Here is a 24,955-nt window from a genome sequence, read left to right on the forward strand (position 1 = left end):
TGGCAAACAAAGGTACAAAAAAACACGAGGTGGGAGGGAGACACTTACCTGAGCCTGAGTGTGTTCGAGTGGGGGGGATGCAGGCAGCAGGGCCTGGAGCTCCCGGACCCTCGTCTCTAGGAGGGCGGCGTCCGCGATACTGGGAGGACAGAGAATGGACACCCTCTAAATAATCAGCACGCTGCCCACTGAAGACTAACCAATCAGAATTTGAAGTTCAGATATAACCATGAATAGAACTGAAGAAAAAAGGATTTTCATAAAATGAAGGAAATAAATGTTTATAAAAACTTATCTTACAGTATTTCAGAACACAGGAAAAGACCTTATCAGATAAATGTGGGAAACAAAGAATTCTAATGAAACCCATTAAAGGTAGAATACAATAAAGACCTTATAGGAGGGAAACAAAACAAGAGATCAACCAGCAGTCTTCTCTTCCAACCGAGCAGGCATCAGAGCAGAAGAGATGACAAATAAATGAAGAGAACTAAGTCCAGTCTCACTCTGCAATAAATAAATGGCAGAGTGAAGGAGCGATCAGGACTGCATGAAGTGAAGCAGGGAAAACTTTTTTTTTCAGATTGTTCTTAATATTCCAAAAAGAAAGAAAAAGCACTGAGGTCTGATTTAATCTTCAGAGATAAAAGTGGCTTTCCCAGGGCTGCAATGCTAGTGAGAGAATGAACTACAATCAGGACTCAAGCCGAACTGAATTCACTATCTATGGCCTTTTTAAACTACACCTTAAAACCAACCGGAAAACCAGAAAAAGTTATGTCAGATGCTAATTAATATTAGGTAAATGAGAGAACCAAATCACAATTTCTCTAAATTTTATCAGAATATTTTCTAATAAAAGTTTCAGTCATCCATAACTAAATAACTCCAAATGAATTTCAAAAATTAGTTTTCAACCCAACATCACTATTCCGATACGACCTCTAGGGAGGTGAATCCCAAACCTCCTTCACTTCAGTTCAGAATGACCAAGGAGACCTGCATCATATTCCTTGAGTGCGGCAGAGGACAAGTCAGGCTTCAGAACCTCTGAATTTTAAAAAATCAGGATAAAGGTTGAGGAAGCTTAAGAGCTGATATAAACCAATCCAAGTGTTTTAACAGATCTAAAATAGACTCTCAAGACAACTATGACGAAAGTGAAGGCCTGGGTCTGCTTCCTCTCCAGGAGCGTGGTCTCTTACCCACAGAGAAGCTCCATGAGGCGAGCCTGCCGCAAAGCGTCCGCAGTGTCACCTGGAGTGGTCGCCAGGAGGCTGTCCAGGAGACTGCAGACAGCCGAGAGGAGAGGCGGAGTGACAAAAACACACTGTCTGGGCAGAGGAGCAGAAAGGGAGGAATCCTGAGGAGGCCGCGGAGATGCAGTTTCATGCTGACCTGCTACTGCAAATAAGCATGAAAGTTATCACTATTTTGTTTACCTTGTGGTTACGTACAACATTCACAAGTTCTGATAGTCAGAGGAAAGTTTCTGAAAGTGCCAAAGAGAGGCAGTTGGGGAATTCCCTAACTGCTCGGCACCTCAGACATCGACATCCCACTCCTGCAGTGTGTGTGTGTGTGTGTGTGTGTGTGTGTGTGTGTGTGTGCACGTACACTAGGGTGTGAGTGTCTGCCCTGGGTGACAGTACACCAGCCAAGACAAGAAGGGCAGGGCAAGGTGCTGTGTCTCAAGTATTCAGACACTGAGGAACAAACAGATGGTCCAGAATCTAACTGGACCAACTTGCCATTTTTCTTTTTTGAAAGGAGGATGTTTTCCTAAAAGGATACCTTGAGCCACAAACTGGTCGTGCGAGGCTTCAGGGAGAGGCGCTGCGCAGAGCACGAGGGGCTGAAATTCAGCACTCCCCAACGAAGCTGCCACCTACGGAGAGCAAAGAAAATCATCTTCCTCGTAACAGCCTCTTGTTAACGTTACTAGTTGGAAAATGAAACACAAGCAATACATGCACAAGATATCCTTAAACAGAAAGGTTTATTAGAGAAGCGCCCTAGTTAGCACCACTAACCACGCATATCCTGAGAGCTGTAAGGCTTCTGAACGGCATTTTCTACTTCTTATAGGACTTGTTATAGTTTACGTAAATCAGAAATTCAAAGGAGGGAAGCTTTGATTTGAAGCCCATCTAGGATTTTATGGTCCTGATATAAAGCCTGTTCCCATTTACTGCTCAAATGCTGAGAGGCTGAAAAAACACCAGCTTATAATTCACTGTGCCCTTCAGATGCTTTGCATTTCTATTCATAATAAAAGGGTTTTTTAGAGTTTCAAATGGCACATGCAAATTTAAATAGAAGAATTAGCAGAAGCATTAGACAATTCTTCTCTGCTTCTCACATCACAAAAGAAATGGTTTAAGAATTAGGCAATATGCTGACACTGTCTTTAGAATACGTTTTTTGAAGCATTAAACTTAACAGAAATTCTATAGAAAGTGAACACAATTTGACGCACAGGTTTACAGATGGGCAGACTGTGTGGCCTCCTAAAACTGAAAACGCCCAAACTGACGTCAAGCACCTCCTACGTGGAAAACACTGTATCCTTCCATCAAGTTCTCTTCTCTGAGACAGCATGAATTTCCCACGCCTGGACAACCTCCAGGTCAGTGCACGCAGGTAGTGCGAGCTGTCAACAGAACTCACGCATCGACCCTCCCGCAAACTCAGACCCTGTGCAGCTCACGATACTTGCACACTGATTGCATATTTATCCCAACACTTAAAGTAGGTTGCTTTAGACTTGATATGACAGGATGAAAGCAAAACTCAAAAGATTATTTTCATTTGCAGTTTCTGATGGCAAAGAGAATATAAATTTGAAGAAAATGGCACAGGAAATTAATATACAGTTTTAAAAATCCCCCTTTCAAGTTAAGACCTCAATCATCTCTCACCACCTCAAGTATGACATTACAATAGTAAGAAATAAATGATAGAAAACCGTAGCCAAAAAATGTAAGCTAAGCACATAAAGTCACCTAACAATGAAGGCTGAATAAATTTCAGTCCAAATAAATCACTCATAAGTAAGCATGTATTAAATGTCTTATTTTATATAACATTAGATCCAGATAACAGGGGGAAAAAACCTAAAGAAATTATTTAAATTATACTTGCTTACAATTGGCTATAAGAGATGTGTTTAAAAAATAAGTTCCTATCAACAGACATCCAGATAACGTTCTGTCTGTGAAGTAACAATCAGACGCTGAGACCGACCACACAGCCCATGCAGGAGCTGACGAATGAGCCTGACTCCTGCCACGAGCTCTCCTGGTTATATTAGAAAATTTAAGAGAGCAAGGATGCTGGAATCTTTTATCTTTTCACTAACCATCCTTTCAATTGACAAACACTCATGCAGTCTTAAGCTGACTTATTCTAGTACTATGCTCAAGTCCTTGATTGCTTGAAAATAATCTCCCATGGATATTTATTTGATTATATTTCATAATACAGATCGAAACACACACGTATTACTTGTCATCTTGAAATCCAAGTAACAATGAATCAACCTGGAAATGCAAGTATTAGCTCCCAGAAGGTGAGGTTCATAGGAGCCAACAATGCTACAGGCAGAGAAGGCCTGATCTGGTCCAGGTCCTCATTCAGGGACAAGGGGTGGGCCTAGTGCAGACTCAAATGAGGATCCTCAGTCCAGGACCATATTTACGACAGCACAGAGCTACTCAAGTCAGAGGACATCCCCAGACAAAGCTCTGGAACGCCGGTTGGTCTCCTCTGAGGGATGTGCTTCCTTCTCCCCCTCCTCCTGCTTCCACGGACGGCCCTCAGCTTGACTGGGGCTTCGGGCCACCTCCCGGGTGGAGGATTCAGGGAGGCTTGGCTTAGGCACACTAAGCACGCTTCGTCGTCCCTTCCCTTCGCCGAGAGCGGAGAACACGGCATTCTCACTTGCTCTCTGCCCACTGTCAGTAGGAGGCGTCAAGCGGGAGGTCAGGTCTTCCTCTTGCAGCAGGGAGTCTAATTCTTTTATCTGTCACTCGCCCTGTTCATTAAAATGGCTTCAGTGCAAAATCACAACAAAGATGTTTTCCTCACTCTCACATTTGCCACCTGGCACATCCTGAGATTTTCAATTTGCATTCCCTTGACAAGACAAACAAAACTGAGTTTTCTTTGAAGCATATGTACCCCCTAGCGTTCTCACCTTACTAGCACAGAAGGCAGTAAAGGCCTGTTAGTGCAGACGGACTGATGTTACTTAAAACCACTATCCTAAAACACGCACATTTTGCTTCCAAGAACTAAAAGATAGTCTTTCCTTCAACATGTTTGTAAACAGATTTGATAATGGAAGAAGCTCTCTAAATCATGCTTCATTGTAAAATAAAGTAGTTATAATTTTAAGAGAATCCCTTTGAAAAAGCAGAAATAGCAGTCATTTACCATATCAAAGGGGAAGTTGAGTCTAAAAATAAACAATTTCTGTCATAAACAAAATGCATCAATGTTCAAAAATATTTTCTTTGTATTCTGCCTTACAGAAACAAGAGCTCACTGGGTACTTCAAAAATTTTTGAGAGTTAATTTAGGACTCAGGAATTTTATTTGTCAAAATGACTTTACAATATCTCCATTCTCTTTCATCAAAACCAGCATTCGTAATCTAAACAGGTTATTTGATTTTTAAAAAATTAAAAGGGAATAAAGACAATGAGGATTTGTGGCATGAAAAAGAGTACACATCTATTTACATTTTTAAAACTTGGGGTTCTAAGTGTTCATTTTTACAAATGACAACTTTCTCTGTAGGCCCCAGAACAGAAAAATTTTGTTGTGCTTCACAATTTGTAATCATTAATTCTAAACAAATTACAATAGGAAGTTTAAATCACTTCAACTACGTAGATTCAAGATTCTAAGGACTGCATGTAAAATAAAAAAAAGAAAGCTCAGAAAAACATTGTGGAAGGAAAAAGCAGAAGATGAGGTAAGATTCTTGCCTAACTAAAATCACTCACACGCAGGGATTTAACACCAGGCCCCTGTGCCCTACTGGACACAATTTAAAGGAACAAGCTTCCTCGGCCTTGTCCTAGTCCACCCTCCAATAGCTTTGTGACTTTAGGCCAAATACTTAAATTCTCTAAGACTCTGCTTCTTCATTTATAAAACGGCACCACCCTCAAACGGTGCAGATTTAACAGCTGAACCCATCTGTAGCACGCAACGTGGTGGCCACACACAACAAACTGGGTGTGTCCCCATCTGAGCTCAAAAGGAAAGGATCCACATTTCCTTTATTTTGACATCTGATAAAACAGATTTTTAAAAATACAAACATAATTCTGCTCAAGACCAACAGAAAAGACCAAGTTTTGGTCATAAAGCTGTGGCTGCACACTGGTAGGTCCTAGGCAGAAAGACCTATCTAGTTCAGATGTTCCTGAGGGGTAAAAATGTGATTTCAGGGGGAAAAACAACTACTGCCTGACCCCTCCTATCCTGGGGAAGAAGACACTGAGTTGAGGGGAGGCCATCTCTGAAAAGGCATTTGTTTATGAGGGCAACGGCCCCAAGGTGACAATGACACTCTACTCTATTTGTAATTTACAAAACATACAAGTCCTGATTCTTCCAAAACTTGCCAAACAACGTTGAACTAATATTCGTTAGATAACACCATGGAAGTCCCTAATGTGGCGTCAACAGCACAGAATGGATAATGACCCAGTAACAGCACACTGGATGACATGACCCAAATCAAAGGATGGTGCTTTCCTTAGAAAGACAACGTGGAAAAACAACCCAATCCACAAATTGCATCTTTTCTCAATTCTGGGAGAGACACAAAATAGTGATATAAATAACAAGATAAGCTCATTAGATTTACATCCACTCAACTGATACCTCAATTTGTAACTTCAACATTTTCTTAAACCTGAGGAAGTATTGGTTGGTCTGGGTACTGGCAGCTTAGATTGAATGCAATACGAGTACAATGAATAAACTCTCCAGATTTGTCTCCTGTTGCTACAAAGATGTACAGATCTATCACATGGTTAGGAAAACAGGAACAATTAGCAGAACTGGGGTAATCAGACTACTTTTTTGTGAATAAAAGTCACCAATACCCAAACTCTAGTTGGAAACCAAAAAACAAAGAAAACCGTTGATTGTAAAAATTCTAACAGATAACACTGGTCTTTTGAGAAACTACAAGAATTAAATCTTACATTGGACTATGTATAAGAATTCTTTAAAAAAAACAGATTTTGTTGGTACATTTCTCTAAAAGTCTATGTGATATCCTAACATAAACAAGTTAAAGACTTTTGCTTTAATAGAGATACTTCTATTTTAATAATGATTATAGTAAGTGACATCTTTCCAAAGTTTTTCTCAGAAAATCTAGTAAACCTAATCTGTAAGACTGACATATTTTTATCAAATAGAGACATGCAAAAGTTTGATTTGGTTTTGTTTTCTGGACTTAAGTCTTCTTGTATAAACACAACTTGATATCTATAAAATAGCTAAGATAACTCAAAGTTATTTAGAGCAATTACTATTTACTGCTTATATAAGCAAAGAATGTACCAAGATTTCAAAGTCCGTCTATAAACCTTTAAACAGAGAAACCTAAGAAGAGTAAGAATAATGTTGTCCTTCTGTGAACTAAATAACCAATTAAAACAGTTCCCTCTGGCATTTAATCATATCATTATTTCTCTTATTGAGATAAAGATACACATTACTTCTACCGTGAGAAGGAAAGCATGACATCTAGTGGAACTGGGGTATTCTGTTCTTCTAAATAAAGGTTCAATTTAGCACTAAACATAAACTCTCTTCTTTTGAGTCTCGGGGGAAAAAAAAAGAATACTTTTAAAACTGTACCAGTCTCTTGGGAAACTGTAGAAGGTGAATTTTATTAACACCTGTATAATTTTTTATTATTCTCATATTATTTTTGTTCCTGGAAGCAGCGGTGTCACGCCTTTGCCTTTCTAATAGGTTCTACAACACAGTAATTTTTCCAAAAACATTTTGCAATTGAACTCAATATTTTCCAGTTGAGAATAAATGATTTTGTATGCTTGCAAAACAAATGAAACTTAGCATGTCATTATTTAGAAATACTTAGTGTCTCAAACTTTTTAGAACAAAGCAACTTATATATAAAAAGAAAAGGGAAGAAAGGCAGGCAGGTATATAAATTTCAGGTATTACAGATAATCAAGACAAGCTTCTGTCTGATGCAAGTATTTGGAAGTGTGTTTAAAATCATCAGTACCACACTGGAATCATTTCAATGGGTCAACAGTCTTCAAACTGTCTTGTTCTTAAGCAAAATTAATTTCAGGGTAATCAAGGATTACCAATCACATGGGATCTGTTCTCTTCTTCTACTACTACTGATAAACATTTAAAATTTTTTGAACCCTGGTTCTATCAAAAAAGATAGTGGGGAGGGTATAGCTCAAGCGGTAGAGGACATGCTTAGTATATAAAAGGCCCTGGGTTCAATCCCTAGTACTTCCATCAAAAAAATAAACAAAAGCTAATTACCTCCAACCCTCTTCCAAAAAAAAAAAAAAAAAAACCCTAAACTAGTTTAAAAAAGAAAACATTTAAAAAAATACATATTTGAAAAAAAGGTAGAAAAGAGGTTGAAAACTCATCTAAAAGGCTGTTCAGTGTACCTACTTGAGCAAGGCAAACCCTAGTTCTGAAAAGACAACACTTCAAATAAATCACAGCTGCTACAGTCATAACCTTATACCTCATTTCCATTCTTATCTCCCTACTACATAAATTCACATTTTTTCAGAAAGTCAACATGCAGCCCTCATGCATTCTTTGTGAGTACCGTTGTTTCCGAGGTGGAGAGAGAACTTGGATCTTGATCTTGATTGGACGTCCGAGATGGTGCCCTCCAGAACTTGAATGAGTCGTCTAAACCTGTGAGGACAGGAAAACTGTCAACATGAGTAGTCTTCCGGGTACTATAACAACCAACGTCAACCTTATGTGAAACCAACCAAGAACTAAGGAAAGAAGTTGGCCTAGTTGTTATTATTCTTGATTAACTTATATATAAAGCATATTTCACAAGAAAGTGAATGACAATCAGTTAACTGTGCTTTAAGCTCACTCTAACACAATTAGTCAGGAGCACCAGCTCACCAGCTTCAGTGTGCAGAAGAACCATAAAGAGCTTGATAAACTGGTTCCCTGGGTCCTGGTCTCAGAGATTTCATTCCCCAAATCAAGGTCGGGGAGTAAATTTGCATTTCTACCAAGTTGGAAGCAGATGTCAGTGCTGTTGATTCAAGGGCCGTGCTTCCAGTAACACCAATACAGAGAAATCCAAACAATTAAATGGGTCACCTTCCTCGTAGGGATATTTATTTATTATATTCAAGAATGTCATCAAATGTCATTCTCCTCTTAATTTCTCAAAGAAATGAGCAGAAAAGTGAATTAGAAATATATACTTAAGTATTTCAGGGGTAAAGAAAGTTCATGTTTGCAATTTACTCTTAAATGGCTCAAAAAAGTATATATATGTATATGTATATATATATATATACACACACACACACGCATTATAAATAAATAAATTTTGTTTACATGCACATACATACATACGGCATGGGGAACAAACATACTAAAATGTAAACATTTGGGAAGTCTCTGTACTATTCTTGTACCTTTTCTGTGTGAAATTATGTCAAGATCTTTTAATATTATTTAAAAACCTTTTAAATATTAAAAAAATTATTTTACATTTAGTTTTACAATTATTTTTATTCTTATTATTAAATTATTATTTATTATTATGAGATGAAGTTATTATTTATATGTGTTAAGATCTCATTCTTAGGAACTCCAAGAGAATCTACAAATAAGTACAAATTAAAAGGTTTCAGCAGATATTTTGACAAACTAAGTAACATGACAAAAACAAAGTTTTTCAATATATCAGCCAAACAAATTAGAAAATTTAGTAGGAAAACATCCCATTCTTGATTGCCTAGGAAGAACTTTCCAAAAAGTTTCAGACATTAATAGAAAAAACTATAAAACTTTACTGAAGGGCATGAAATAACTTATGAAACATTAATAAGATGTCAAAAATAGTTTCCATGAAGAATTTATAACACAGAAAAATGCTTAGGCAATGTTTAGTGAAAGAAGGCAATACAAAAATGTACATAAGACAGGAGCACAACTAAGTAAAACAAACAAAAGCTATACAGAGGAAGAAGACCGGGAGAAAATACACCCTAAGGCAACAAAGATCATCTCTGGGTTTTGGGACTAGAGATGAATGTTCTCTGTTTTCATTATTTTGCAAATATTTTGTAACAAACACACAGGTTTTTAACAGGTTAAGAAATATTACATTTTATTAAAAATATAAATATAAATATTTATACCATTTAAATCATTGCCTTCTGAAGTTCCATGAAAAGCAGAACAATTCAAATCAAATGTATACCGTCCCAGGTAACAATGTTTTACCATCTGACTCAAATGTTCATAAAAATGGCAGTGATATAACAGAGCCTGAAGGGCAGGTTTTCCTGTGAGCGACAGGCCAGAGTCCTCGTCATGGACACAGGGGCCCTGGAGGAAAAGAGGAGAGAGAGACAGTGATTCATCACTTAATTTCTTCAAAGGACCCACTTTCCCCCCACATCTCCTCAACCAGACGAATGGGCCCAGCTGCCAGTACGCTCCCTCCACTGCCTCTTTCCTGCCCCATGCGGGCCAGGCTGGCCCCGGGCCGCTGCCTCACGGAGCCCTGAATCTTCTCTGCCTGAAAACCCACCCCAGCAGAGGCTGATCTAGCCTGTCTGCTGAGGGCCCACTTAGTTTAACATGTCTCATGAAATGGTACGGTTTGAACCAAGTAGTTATATACTTGAGGTACAAATACAGTAAAAGCAGTATTTTACAATCCACACAGAACAATAAAATGATATGTATTAAAATATCTGAAATAACATGGTTCAGTAATTATGTTCAAAATCACTTTTTGTACCTATCAGTGAGCTAGATAAAATGAAAAGGCGCATTGGTACCCGCTGTAAAATCTGCCACTTTACTTCCCACTGAATTAACACTTTCTTTTTTTTATAATGTCTTTTATTTATTTATTTATTTTGTTGTGGGGGGGGCAGTAATTAGGTTTATTTATTTTTTTAATGGAGGTCCTGGGGATTGAACCCAAGACCCAGTTCACGCTATACCTTACCCCCTGAATTAACCCTTCTTTCAAGGAAACCACACGTGTGCATGCAAAAATACACACGTACACACACTTTCCAGCTGGAAGCTGAGAAGAATCTACCATTGCACAATTTTAATCTCTTTGTACTCTTTTTCAAATAACTTTTTGTACTGCCACTCACTGTTTTTCCTGGAATATCCAATGGCAAAAATCAAGGATTCAGTTAAAAGTACAAAAAGGATCGGTTTAAAGTATACAAATAATCACATCATAGTGTTTATAGCTATTTCTATTTTTTTGGAAAATGATAATCAAATATAATTAAGATTTTTAAAACAGACCATAAGAGAGAAAAATAAAAGACAGAAAATAGAAATCTATGTACCAACAAGAAAGATACGGTTAAAACCTACCCAAAGTTTATCATTAACTGTGACATTTGCATATATGTCCCTTCTCGCATGCTTCCTGATCACTAAGGAAAGATGGATATTAAAACTTACTATCCAGGATGATAAAGTAATAGTTAAAGGTATAATTACAAGTTAAAGGTATAATTACATTAATAAGATTATTTACATTAACTCTTCTAAGAATATTACTAAAGTTGAAACTCTTACTTCAGTATTAAATACGTTTTATTGTTATGAATTTGTTATTCTTGTGCTCTAAAAAACCTACCCAACACTGTGAGCTTACTCTCTATAAACAGAGCAATTTACATACTTAAGAAGAAATAAGACTTTTTAATGAGCAGTCAGCAGATGTTGGTCACCTTAACTTTAAATTCAGAGCTCAGGATCAGCAGGTGAAACAAGAGTGTATGGAGAGCAGGGTCACGTGGTTCCTGCTTAGAACCTGGGTATACGCTTCAGGCGATGTGGCCCTTTCATGCATTACCTTATTTATCCAGGATGAAGTAATTCATCCAGAGTCACTCAGCCAATCCTAACATTCACAGCTTCAAAACGCTTTATCTTTTAAGCATCCGTAAATATAAAAAAACTGTCAAACACGCAAGAGATTTGCAATAGTAACTTTAAATCACAAATCAAAGTCCTCATTATAATGACTGCAGGACGGATCAACAGCCAAGATGAGAATTGTAAATAATTCAGCTAAGGTTACTGGCTTAACTCCCAACTACGTAACAAACCTCAGTAAATCAATAAAGTAAAATTATCAGACAAAGTAGCAAAAACACTATTTTCTAGACATATTTCATAATAATGCTCAGAACAATTTTCAAATATTTTATTACACAGATTATAGGAAATTATTCAAAATTTTCACTTTTGCAAAATCGTCTGCTATATAATTGTTTCCTGGATGAGTTACAGCCACAGGCCAAATTCACAAATGTTTAACCAAAAATAGATGAAAGAATATAAACTGTATAAACGTTGAAAACAAGTTCCTCAAGAGTTCCTAAATCTGCTGACTATCTCTGTGAAGGTCTGCTAAGACTGATGGCTACACTATCTGATGGAAGGGAAGGTGTTACAAACTGTCTTCTAAAATCCATCTTCTCTTTAGTTATATGTATTTTCAAAGTAAGTGAGAAGTTACACATGTAAGTACGATGTACAACTTAGTATTCTATAAATAAATATAATTATCATGGTAATAAAGAATATAATTAACATAATCACACTTATTCTTCAATTAATACATATTTTAAAATACATTTTTTCTCCAGCTCATACTAATATAAAAAGAAAAGACATAGAAAATAAAAATAACAAATGAGGTCATAAGAGACATAAATTTAAATCTCCCTAGTGAAGTTTCACAGCCTAATTTTTTCCTTTACCCATAAATTCCTGTGAGAATTATTCGGCCTACCAAGATTGAAGAAGTTAAACTAATTCTGTTAGAAATAAAAGAACTAATACCCAGAATTTAAAGACTAGGAAACAGAAATAAAAAAAGGTAAGGATACAGAAAATTAATTCAAGAGGCCTAATATAACACTCATATAATTTGTGGAAAGAAAAAACAAAGAAAAAGGAGAAGTCTTTTTTAAAATAAATAAATATGAAAAAAAAATTATCAGAGCCAAAAGATACAGAACATCTACGTTTCCAAATGAAGGAGCTTAATAAATGTCAAGTGAGAGAAATGAAAAAAGACGTGTAATCATAAAATTCCAGAACATCAAAGACAAACTGAAGGAGGTAAAAGAAAAAGTCACCCACAAAGAGCATGAGGAGGGTGTCCGACTTCTCATCAGCAGCATGAGGTTTCAGAAGACAGCGGAGCAAGATTCTCATGAGGAGCGGTTTGAGCCCTATAACTGGTAACCCAAACCTCAATCCAGTGCAATTTAAATACATTTTCAAACAAACAATAACTCAGAAGTTTGTCTGTCATGCTTTTGTTTTTAGGTAGGAACACAACTATTTTGAGGATAATTACTAGAAAAGGGTATTCTAACTGAAGAGAAAGGACGATTAAAAGCTTAGAAAAACTGGAGCTATGATACGAATTCACAATGCAAGAAAAAAAATTAATAGAAACTCCAAGGGGCGGGGGGACCACCCAATGCCCAAATCAATTTTTAAAAGTCTACACACACACATAAATAATAAATACCAGAAAAGTTTTCCTCTGAGTGCCAGAGGGATCACGGCCCTGGAAGCAGAGACAAGAAAGTATACCACAGCCCAATAAATGGCTCTGTAGTCAATTACTGGTTCTCACTTTTTAGAATCAACCTATAGTTACATCGAGGCTGCAGAAGAGAATCTAAACATAATCAGCCCTCACAAAGTAAAAGCAGAGATAGAACTGACGAAGACTAGCAGCAGGAATGGGGGAGGAGACACCGATAAAAGGACAGGCCCTCCTTAGCCACACCTTACCTCCTAAATGAGGGGCCAAAAGATCTAATTCACAGGAAGGAGACCAGAAACAGCAGGGGTGAACAGGAGAGAAACTCAGACCAGTAACAGAACTGTATTGGTAGGACACTGTTTAAATGAGATACACTGTATACACTGACACAGTAAAGGAACAAACATATTACTGTAAATATACTATTTAGAGACAGGAACGTAACTACCTGAAGAATTAACATCAGTAGGAGGTAAAGCTGTCTCTGTGAATGGAGGGGGTAGTGAATTTCATTATAAGCTCTATTAGCTTTTTTTAACCTATATATTTATTTCTTGAAAATAATGATTTCTTCTAAAAATTAAAACAATTCATTCAAAATATTTTTAAACTTCTCAAGGAAACAAATGATCTGGAATAAGTACATATGACATAACCATTATTTTTTATTTGACTTATATTTTACCGGAGCATTTAGCCGGAATCCCCAGTCTCCATGGGCCAGAGCTTCCTAGCGGCAATGGCACATTATCAGCAGAGCTTTCATCGCAACAGTGGAGCCAAGCCCAGCATGTCCACAAAAGACGGCGTGACTCAGGCTTTCCACACATGACTACTGTACAGGGGCCAGAACAATGGAGCCGTTCATGCATAGACTAGGCTCCGCTCCACAGGTCCCTCAGTAATTGATGGGGCTGTCTTCTGGCAAAGGGGGGAAGTCAGCACAGCCTAATTGCTCTGTCTCAAGATGTCTATATCCTTACCAGCCTTGCCCTCGGGTGAGTACTGGGGCTGCCAGATCATCTGCGAAATTGCCAGGGAGAGCTGAGGACGGTAGGCAAAGAAAGAAAACTCTTCAAGTCACCAGGAGCCATTACAAATAAACTTACGAAGAAAACAGCAAATGCAAATTAATTATGTCATAGAAGACTCTGATTAATTTGAAAATACTGTTCTCAAGGATTCAATAAGCTATACTACTACATTTAAAACATATTTTACTCCTAGCGTCAGAGAACTAGCACATCCATTAGCTATGATTCCGAAGGAACTAGGAGCACAATCAAATTATATTTAAGAAGAATGAAGAATACTTCCAGGAAGAAAAAATAATTATTTTGATATATAAAAAACTTTTAAAATACTGTAATGTAATACAGAGATTGGAAAAAATGATCCTAATTACATAAGAAATCCCTAACTACATATAAATTATGAATATAGTTAAAATGATATTGCTCCTCTGACACCAACTACTTATTGTTTTGTGAAATCAATACTCATGATGATTCACGATGAACACACTAAAAGATGAAAAATATGCATCAATAATTATCACATCAAATATGAAAATGACGCACAGAACTGTAAGTGAGCTGAACATCTGTCTGCAACACACATAGACACATACCCAGGTGCCAGGTCTGTCCACTGTGAGTGCACATCTAACACCCAGATCTCATTTCTATGTACCACTCGCCACTGAAAGAAATCAGGGCTCTTTGAGCAAGTATCTGATTCCAGGTTGGGGCTGGCAAAGTCTAGAACACCTTCCTATACCAGAGAGTAAGGAAGTTCTCAAAGATTGACGAAGACATGTTAAAAGGACATAGGAGGGGACTCCTTCCCGGCAAATCTGAAACAATCTGAGCATCTCAATAAATAATGACAGAAACATTATAATCCATGAAACAGACTAAGAGTTCTTGAGTCCATATTGGTATAAATAAATAAATGAATAAATAAGAAAAGAAACCTCTTCCTTACAGCAAAATGTAATGAATGTAGAAGAAATGATGGAATTAGAAAATCATCATTTGACAAACATTCAGTGATAATTGCTTCAGACAAGAAATCATGAATAAAGTTAAAACTAGTAAAAGCTGAAGAGAAACAGATATTTTACAGTCTCAGACATTGCCTGGCAAAATAAAAAACTAAGTCCACAATGGAGAAAACAGGCAAACTCTCTGTTAACCAAGAAAGCAAGATTAATATTACCAGCAATGCAGCAAAGAGACAGCCTGTCTCCTGATGTAATGCACTCAGAACACATCGCTTCTATGGCTTTTCTGCCAAAAACTCATAATCTGAATCTAATCATGGGGAAACAAACCTAACTTAAAAATATTACAAAAACTAAATAGCCTGTGCTCCTCAAAAATGCTAAGGTCATAAATGTTAAAGATATAGGAACTATTTTAGATAAGAAACTTAACAGACATGACAGCTACACGCAACATGTGTTCCCAAATTGGATCCTAGATCCTCATTGGGTGTTTTTTTTTTTCTATAAAAGACAGTAGTGTGACAATTGGAAAAATCTGAATAATTTCCTAACTTTGATTATTATTATGGTAATCCTGTAAGAGACTCTCCTTGTTTTTAGGACACTCACAATTAAATATTTAGGGAAAATAGAAGCATTATGTCTGTGACTCTCAAATGGCTCAGAAATAAGATTCTAGGTAGAGCTAAAGCAAATATGGTAAAATGGTAACATCTGAGGAATCTGGGTGAAGGATACATAAAAACTGTTGTTTCTGCAACTCTAATTTTTTTCAAAATAAAGTTTTTCAAAATAAAATAAAATAAATGTGCCAACTCAAGGTCTTATCACAAACGTAGAAAAGAACTAAAGCATGAACAGTGTATTTGTACCACAAGCTGATGTCTCACTATGTTATGTAAGTGCATGAAACTACCTTTACACTTAAATGTGTGATACCATTTTCAAGGGAAAGAACAACTTTAATATTACAAATATGACACATAAGCTACCATCATCATAGAAAAATGTTACTGTAGTAACATTGTCTACGTATGTGTTTGTCTTCCCCCACAGGCCATAAGCCCCAAAGCATTTAATCTGATCATCTGTGAGTCCCCACATTTAAATACTCAACAAACATTTACAGAAAGGAACTGAAACAAACTACAAAGATAATCTCTACCTAACAGATTTCTTGTTATAATCAACTCTAAAATTCCATTCTGGTTGTTAAAGTTGCAGGGATATGGATTTGTGACAACAGTCCTCACACCACACCCACCAACAGAATCTTCCACATCCAAGAGCACTATTTCCACTCAGACTGTAGGAAACCAGTTTACAAGACCCTGGACAGCGGGGAACACAACACAGCTTAAGGTCCTTTCAACAGTGATTCTGTTTTCGCTCCCTGAGAGGGAAGAGCCTTGAAGAAAGAAACACCAATATTATAAACGTTGCTCTTAAAAAACAGTGCACAGTACTGTTCCCAGTACCTATCTGCACCCAAGAAAAGATAAATGGGAAACATGCTACAAAAATTAAGACCTCATATTCAACTTTATCTCCTTAGCAATACCAATAAGACTAAAGGGATAAATGAAATGATTTGCACATTCCTACACGTTAGCCAAGAGTGATGGAGCACCGTCTTCTCTGTGATCGGGGCTGGGAGAAACATTTTTTTTTTTAATATTAAGAATGTGGTCCTGAAATACACATTCCACGTAGGAAGATTAATAAGTTAAACGGTAAGAAACAGGCAAGGCAGTAAAGGTAATATATGAAAAAGAACCTAATTGAATGGTATAGACATTAAATGCTGGCATCTTTCAGAGAACAGGAAGATTTAGATGGACTGCAGCAGTTAGTAAAAGTATTTTTTAAAATACCTTTGAAAATAAAAAATGATTTATTGCACAACACAAGGAATATAGCCAATATTTTATAATAACTGCAATATAATCTTTAAAAATTGTGAATTACTATATTGTACACCTGAAACTTATATAATATTGTACATCAACTATAACTCAATTTAAAAAAAAGTCTGTAAATGAAACAAACATCATCCAAAAAGCCCCTTTAAAAGACAGTTAAATTTGGTAGACTTATAAACAGAATAAGAAAAAAGAAAAACTACAAGCTGAATCTTAAAACTTAAGTGAGAACTAAATTTTTATAAAATTTATAATTTTAATAAATATTCCTTCCAACCCCCCTCTACAAAAAAACTTTAAATGATTTGTGTCTTAACTTATTCCAAAAAGATTTAAGCCTTATTACAAGGAAAGGGAAATTATAACAGGATAGTAAAAGTACAGCAAAAATGAAAGAAAAACAAAGGTATGAAAACAGTGGAACCAGGAATGAAGCTAAAAAAGTATCTACCACATTTGCCAGGAGGACTAAACTTAACCACAAAAAGAAACCTGCCATTTATACAACTCAAAATTTACATATGCAGATTGCTACCACAGAGAGGTATAACTCCAATAATGACATGAAATCCCAATGTATGCCGGGTGTGTGGGGGGGAAACTGAGAAAGGGGTAACAGTCATAAAGGGGGCACTGCACAACGCCCCGCGAGCAAGAGGACAGAGGGCGTCGATCCAGACTTCCGGCATCAAAACAACATGCAAAGCAGGAAAAGCAATCCTCCTTGTAAAACATAATTAATCAAATATCAACTCATCCGAAACAGAATATTTACAAAGCTTCTAGATACCAGTGCTGCTTCCTCCATGCTGTATCCTCCAAAACACTGAGAAATATGCACCAAGACAAGTAAATGAAACATTTTGTTGAGTAAGATTATTACTTATCGTTTTACCAATGACAGTTTTAATTTTAAAATACTGGAAAAGTAGTACCTTTTTCACGGCTGTAGTAAACTGACAAATGTCACAGCTTCTTGGAGATTATAAAATTCCATCAACTATATCTGAAGAGTACCATGTGCCCTTACTAGAGCAGCTGTTTCCACTCTGGGATTTAAAGTATCGCTTTTTAAAGATTGGGGAACAAATACTAGATTACCAACTATTTTTACTGCTAAGTTAGGACACTTAAAAACAAAAATAATAACCAAAAACATATCAAAAGAAAGAGAGAGGAAGAAAATGTGAGTTTATTTAAAAAGCACAGAACAATTAGACTTATTTATTTTTCCAGTTTTGCTTAAGACTAACGGAAGTTCCATCATCAAGTATTATCTTGGATTAGAGCAGCTCTCAAATTTTTTTGATTCTGGCCAATACAGGCAAAGCGTAAGACTCCAAAAGCAAACACTTAAACCACTGTTTTCAACTTTTTAGTAGAAATTAATTCTGTGATGGAGAACTGGAGAGTCACAAAACCAGAAAGCTGCACTAAGCATGTCACCAGTAGCCAAAAGGAACTGTACACTATTTAACTTGTTAGAAAAAATGTCCACTTCTCCACATGGTTCTGTATTATCACGTCCCAAGATCTGTAATAGAACCCAGAAATCTTATTACTCTTGCCCTTATATTATTATACTTACTTCAATAATACAGAATTCACTGGCAGTACATCCCCAAGGTTATAGTATACAGGTGTCGCCAGCTTAACAATAGGAGTAGAGATTGTTTACATTTAAGCCAAAAACAGCACCTGTTTTAATATCTAGTTACCGGATAACAGGCATCAAAACCACTAGACTGTTAACATAAATATTAATCCTGTGTATTCTTTCTAGTTTGCCTCCTCTGGTTTTATTACAACACAGACTGTGAATAACAATCATTATCAGAAGGCAGGTTAAACAAATTAGAGGAGCCAGTAGAAAAGCAGCCTGGGATTTACAGTAATTGCCAGAGAGAACCTGGGTTTGTCAAGTGTGCAGAAGTGAACCTTCCAAGAGTGAAAGAGACCTAGGCCTTAACGCCACCTGGATTCATGCTTCAGGTGACGGCCCGAAAAGCTGCCCTCCCTGCAGCTCAACTAGACGCAGTAATTCCCCCAAAGACGTGTTCTACTGAAAACTTTAAAGGAGACTTTAGATTTGGCCAGGATCCTGGAGGGTGAGATGCAACAGTGTGGTAAGTATACACATACAGGACAGGACACACAGATAAGGAATGGGGTAGAAAAGGAGCAAACCTTATCTCCCCACGGAGAGCACTTTTCTAACCTCCAAATCATCTAAAAAGCAGTAGGCTACAAAAAAGTTAGGGAAAACTACTTACTGACTTGATACTCAGAACATAAAATAAAAAATTAATCCAACAGAAATCAAAGCAAGATAAATTATGACACTAACTGTGCACTAATCCATAAAAAAAGATGTTAACATCACTGCATATTTAAGTATAAACAAATTTATTATTATTAAATTAAAGAGATAGTATAATTAGTGGCAAAGAAATTTTCCCAAAGTTTCAAAGCAGAAGGGTGTGATTTAGGGCAAACTACTTAAACCCACTGTGCTAAATTTTCTTAATCTAGACAATGTGGATAATACGGGTTCACAACTCAAACCATTAGACAAGCTGATGTTTGTTATGCTTCTAAGGGTGCCTAGTACATAGTAAACACCATGTTAGCGATTATTATTTCTGTTTAAAATTATTTTTAACACCTCAGAGAAGAATCTGTAGATCTGATCAAGCATAAGAAATTTCTACATTCTCTTTTAAGAGATCCTGTTGGCTTGTATAAAGTTCCACGGGTAATGAAATATATACACATACATATACTGAAAATTTATCATTGATTAATCTCACTTACTGGGTTGATCATTGTTTAAAGTCACCTACCTGCCAAGTATAATCCTTTATAATTACTGAGGGCATTGGAATTACAAGGAGATTCTGAAGAATAAATGCAGCCTGAAATTAAAGGAAAAAAATGTCAACACTGCCATCTTGTTGTCATCTCTGAAATAACCAATATATTGTCATTTCATAACAAAAAGACATATCCCTGGGCAACTGCATGCACTGAGACCATGATGAGAACCCCCCAGCTGCCCTTCCTGTTAGATGATGACATGGTAGTGGGGGAAACCACTTCATCAGGAAATATATTTGTTTCCTATTTCAGAATTTTGTTTTTCCAAAAAATGACCTGTAAAACAAACCATTCTGGTAGCATTTAAAAAAAATACTTTGGTTTCTATTATCCTCTTAACAGATCACACACACGCCTCTCTCCCCTTCTCTTGCTTCCTCATACAAGCTCCTCTCAATAAAAAATTGCTAACTAGAAATATGAACCATGAATGTCCAACTTACACACCTAGGTCTGTCCTGAAGGTGGTCAAATTAAATCATCATACTAATGTGAACACTGATTATCTACTTAGTGATCGATAACGATACAATGAGAGAATAACTCAAGTAACAGAGGAGATCCAGAGGGAGTGACGTTTTCAATCATCTTAACTGGAAGTCAACAGATCATCTTTAAAGTTAGTAAACCAAGAGGAAGCTACAAGTTTAAGCATTACTATTAAAAAACAAATAATAAGAAAACTGCAGCCTTTGGATTTTAGAACTGGAAACTGGCTAATTATGGGCCCAGGAGCTGCTGTTTTCTTTACAAGCCTCTAAGCATTATTTGATTACAGTTCTTAAAACTGTCTGCATCAATCATTACTTTGATAAAAGCAGCAATAAAGAGAACCACAAACCATTTAGAAAGAATTAAAACAGCATTTACTTTTCCTCTTATATGTTACATAATAAATACTACAGGGTATTTTGACAGTCCCTTAAGTAAAGCTTTATAAACTTAAACACTGAGATAATATAAAAGTAATTTTTCCTCCTTTGAACTACTTTTCAATGTGTAATAAAACAGAAGAGTTGATAATAAAATACACCAAATTCTGCTTTGACCTTATCAGGGTGAAGGACTCCTACTTTTACTAAGTGAATCAATACCATTTTGTTCTTCACTATCATTTCATTCGGGTTTCTCGCAGGAAGAAGAAATGATGGTGAGTGGTCAGCCCACTGAGCTGAAGGGGGAGTGCGGTTTACGGGGATCGTCACAGCAGACGGCCGAGGGGAACAGGGAGGAAGAACCAGACAGACAGGCCTACCTCCCGGCGCACCATGCTGCATTCCGACTGGTCCAGGAGAATGTTCACCACTGTCCCCCAGAGTCCACCAGAGATGTTCTGACAACTGCTGGCCAGGGCCACACAGCCAGCTTCAAGGGTGGTCAGTGCTGATCCTAATCCCAGCGAAGTGAACCTCACCTGTTCAAGCCAAAGAACCTGACTTCACAACATGAATTCTTTACTTTTCTGGTACATAAAATATCATACTTTTATGACACTGTCTTGACAATCCTAAATCATAAAAGACACTTAAAGAAAACTGTTCTTTAAGTTCATGAATGAGTAAAAATCCTGTTCCATGATTTAAGAAATAATATAGGTAACAAAAGTTAAAGAAAAGCAAATGTCACAAAAAGTCAAAACCAAGTATAAAGAAGAGTAAGAATTACAGTTCAAAAGCCTTTTTCTAGGGAAAGCATCGGGTGCTTACATGTCTTTTATGAACACCATGCTTATTTATGTCTCATTTTTAAGAGGACACCTAGTATTTTGTTCTAACTTCCTTAAATTTTCAGTGTTTCTTCCAAATGGTTTTAACTTTTTTGAAACTTCTTTTCAAAGAGAAATAACTGAATTATCTTTTTATAAGGCACTTAGTATTCTCCCTAAAATTACTTTAAAAGAAAAAAGTTTCAAATAAGATTGACATGGTTTAATGTGTTTTCCCAATACCCCTGTTGCTCAAGCTACATACTTTGGTGAACTTCTAAACTCTGATTTCAAACAGAGTTTCACTGATAAACAGTACTATATTAGATACTTAAAACTGATAAAGAGTAACAAAAAGCAACACAGTCATAGCACAGTCAAGCAGTAAGTCCAAGTTCAATGTGGTTAAAGAATGTACCTCTAGGCTGTTAACAGTACTATATTAGATACTTAAAAATTTGCTAAGAGGGCAGATCTTATGTCAAATGTTCTAATTACAAAAACAAACAGTAAGGAGGACAGGAGGAAACTTTGGCAGGTGAAGGGTATGTTTACGGCACTGATTCTGGTGATGTGTATTTCAAGGGTGTATACTTATCTCCAAATTCATGAAGCTGTACAAGTTAAATGTGTACAGCTTTTTGTATGTCAATCATACCTCAATAAGGTGGTTTAAAAAATAAAATCAGGGGACAAATGGCTAAAACTGGAAAATTCATTAATAATACAAAACATTGTGCTGCAATGGTACTATTCTATTAAGTATCACTTGGTCACTATCCTTCTAAATTATGTGAAAAATGGCTGGGCTTCTCCAATATTTCTTCACTGTTCTAAAAGTGACAGATTGTATAATACGTCATTTCTTACTATTTGTAATCTGTATTCTCAATCTGACTGAATAGGGGGTGCTACGAGCTGAACTGTATACCCCCGAAATTCATAGGTTGAAGCCTTAGCCCCTTAATGTGACTGTGTTTGAGGACAGGGCTTTTAGGAGATAATTAAGGTTAAGTGAGGTCATAAGGGTGGGGTCCTAATCTGATAGGACTGGTGACCTTATCAGAAGAGGAAGAGAGGAAAGGTCGTATGAGCATGTGGTGAACAGGAAGGCATCCAACAGCCAGAAAGAGTCCTCACCAAGCCTGAGCACGCTGACACCCTCACCCCCGACTTCCAGCCTGCATGACCCTGAGGAAATTAATTTCTTTGTTCAAGCCATCCAGTCCATGGTGTTTATTACGCAGCCCAAGCTGACTAAGACAGAGTAAATATAGCTTAAGGTCTAGTCAACATAATAATCTCATTCTGGAAAATCTGAATGTGTATATGCACTTGTGTCATTTGTTCTTCACCCTACACACAGTGGGCTCCACTGTGCTGCACACTGACCTCTGGGTCTCGGTCAACCCACAACGGAATCAACCACGCCAGGCCTTGCTGGGTATGGGCATGTTCCTCGCCCTGACTACCCAGAGGCAAGAACCAAAGTGACATCCACTCCTAGAATGAAAGAAAGGGCATAGAAACACATTAGGTGAGTTTCTAAGAATAAAAGAGAGAGAGTTTAAAATAGCTGAATTTTAAAAAATCAAAACAAAGTAAAAATATACTGAAGACTTGGTTTCAATTGATTATTTAGCCAACACAAGGCAAACAAAAATCTCAGCTCCTCCATAAAAAGTTCTACATAAAAATTTTTCTTCAGAACAGCTATTTTCCCCATGGTTTAGACAAAATGTAGTCCTCTAGTGCATGCAGATTTCAATCAAAATAAATTTCAAATAAAATTCAGATCTGAGTATTATATAGCTTCTAAGAAACATCTTAGTCAAAAATCAGTTTTGCTTCCTAAAAAGAGAAGTCAATAAGAGACATGCTCCTAGAGTAAACCTATAGGCTTGAAACGTGTGGACACAGCACATTGCTTTCCTGGCAGCTGCTGGGAACACAGGCAGCTCTGCGTGCTCTCACCGAGCTCTGGGCCTGCACCATCATCTCGTGGGACAAATGAAGCAAGCAAAGGACCGTGCTCTTTGTGACACCTTTTCCCATGAAGGACATGGCATTTCCTCCACGTTCGACATAAAAAGAAGTAATGACCTGAAAAACAAGCACAGACAATTTTGTGGCAGCTTTACTCTTAGTGGATAAATACATAATTTTCTACTGACTGTCTGAATTGATTGAGTCCAAAACCACATAAGGTATATAATAATATTCTTACATCTTATACATTTAAAAATGGTCAATAAGGCAAGTTTTATGTTGCATGTATTTCATCACAATTAAAACAAATATTCTTAGTTTAAATTTTTGACCCTTTAGTACTTGTCTAAAAAATGGGTAGTATCCTCCTAGGAGACTGTGTGATTTAAAAATATGCTCATTAACATTTTTCAAATGTTATAGTACCTTTTAAGTAAAAGAGTTTATAAATATCTTGTTGAAAAGCACACTTAGAAATTGCTAGCTATATAAAACTCTTACTACCAGAGTTAGGCTAGATTTCCTAGAATTATGGTTTAAATGTAAGCAGACATTTTCTCCACTTCTAAGCGATCTTAGATTTCTATTCCATGTGTAAGTATGTATTTATTATTTAAATCATTGACTGTCAACTTTTTCTCTCCCACATAACAAATCTCCATCAGTAACAACAAAAGAGATGTTTCTTATCTGAAGGGATACACCCTTACCTGAGCAGCTGAATCAGAAAGCACATGGGGGGTTAGGCAGCAGCAATTTGAGGAAAAGTCCTTCCACTTGATTTAGAAAATCATTCAAAACATGTGACAAACTCTTTTAGAACACTTATGTGTAAATCTAGACTGTCCCCCACACAGGGGTTCAATATGTGTTTCTTGACACTGAGTAACAAGGATCTTCATAGCTTTCAACTCAAAAAATTTCAAAGTGACAAAAGATCATTTTATAATTCACAAAATTTTGATCAAAAAAGTGTTAACCATATTTAGATGCCAATATATTATGAAGGAAAAACTTGTGGGTCAAAGCAATCAAAACTGCTTCTTATCTAATGTAGCAGAAAGTATTTTAATTCATCCACCCAAGGGCTCTGAGTGCTTTAATTCAGCACAGAATCCTTTAATGTAAGCCATTTTGTCTCATAACAGAGACTAGTTTTTAGTTTGGATTCTTTTCAGCTCATGCAGCAAGCAGATTAGTTTAAAAAAAATGACAGCACAAATATGAATCATGTTAGGCTTATTTAATGAAAACAGTTTATTCATAGATAACTTAGAGATTTTGACTTAAATTAGAATTTTCACAAACCAAATAATTGCATAGTATTTCTGAAAATGAAACAAGATTGGCCAGGGGTTAAAAACTGCAGGTGACACCTCCGTGGGCTCTGCTCTCCTGTTCTTTCTGCATATGCATGTGTTTAAGACTTTCCATAATTAAAAGTTTAAAGCTTTAAGGGACTGTCTTAGAAGTTAAGATACCTGAATAATCAAGTCCTTACTATCTTCCTAAAGTCACTGGAGACAGCTATTTTGTCATGGTTTCAGTTCTAGCTCACATGGGACAAGCCAAGGACCTGGATATTGTCTCCTTTCAACTCGACT

The 24,955-nt window shown here is 36.6% G+C and overlaps 1 protein-coding gene across 7 annotated transcripts in view; it reads right to left on the reverse strand.

Annotated features, from left to right (window-relative positions):
- The window catches only part of RTTN (rotatin), a 116,288-nt gene that overhangs the window by 30,536 nt on the left and 60,797 nt on the right, over nucleotides 1-24,955 (reverse strand). For 6 of the 7 annotated variants that reach the window (XM_031441758.2, XM_010998967.3, XM_064480430.1 and 3 more), the window contains 9 exons: nucleotides 23,337-23,465; nucleotides 22,755-22,865; nucleotides 20,913-21,071; nucleotides 19,624-19,695; nucleotides 9,438-9,627; nucleotides 7,865-7,956; nucleotides 1,795-1,888; nucleotides 1,206-1,404; nucleotides 49-139 (listed from right to left, as the gene is read on the reverse strand). In XM_031441758.2, the coding sequence (XP_031297618.2) occupies nucleotides 49-139; nucleotides 1,206-1,404; nucleotides 1,795-1,888; nucleotides 7,865-7,956; nucleotides 9,438-9,627; nucleotides 19,624-19,695; nucleotides 20,913-21,071; nucleotides 22,755-22,865; nucleotides 23,337-23,465 (1,137 nt within the window). The remainder of the gene's footprint in view (nucleotides 1-48; nucleotides 140-1,205; nucleotides 1,405-1,794; nucleotides 1,889-7,864; nucleotides 7,957-9,437; nucleotides 9,628-19,623; nucleotides 19,696-20,912; nucleotides 21,072-22,754; nucleotides 22,866-23,336; nucleotides 23,466-24,955) is intronic. The other variant, XM_031441756.2, reaches the window with a different exon arrangement.

Source organism: Camelus dromedarius, chromosome 28 (genome assembly GCF_036321535.1).
Source record: "Camelus dromedarius isolate mCamDro1 chromosome 28, mCamDro1.pat, whole genome shotgun sequence".
Classification (NCBI taxonomy): Eukaryota; Metazoa; Chordata; class Mammalia; order Artiodactyla; family Camelidae; genus Camelus; species Camelus dromedarius.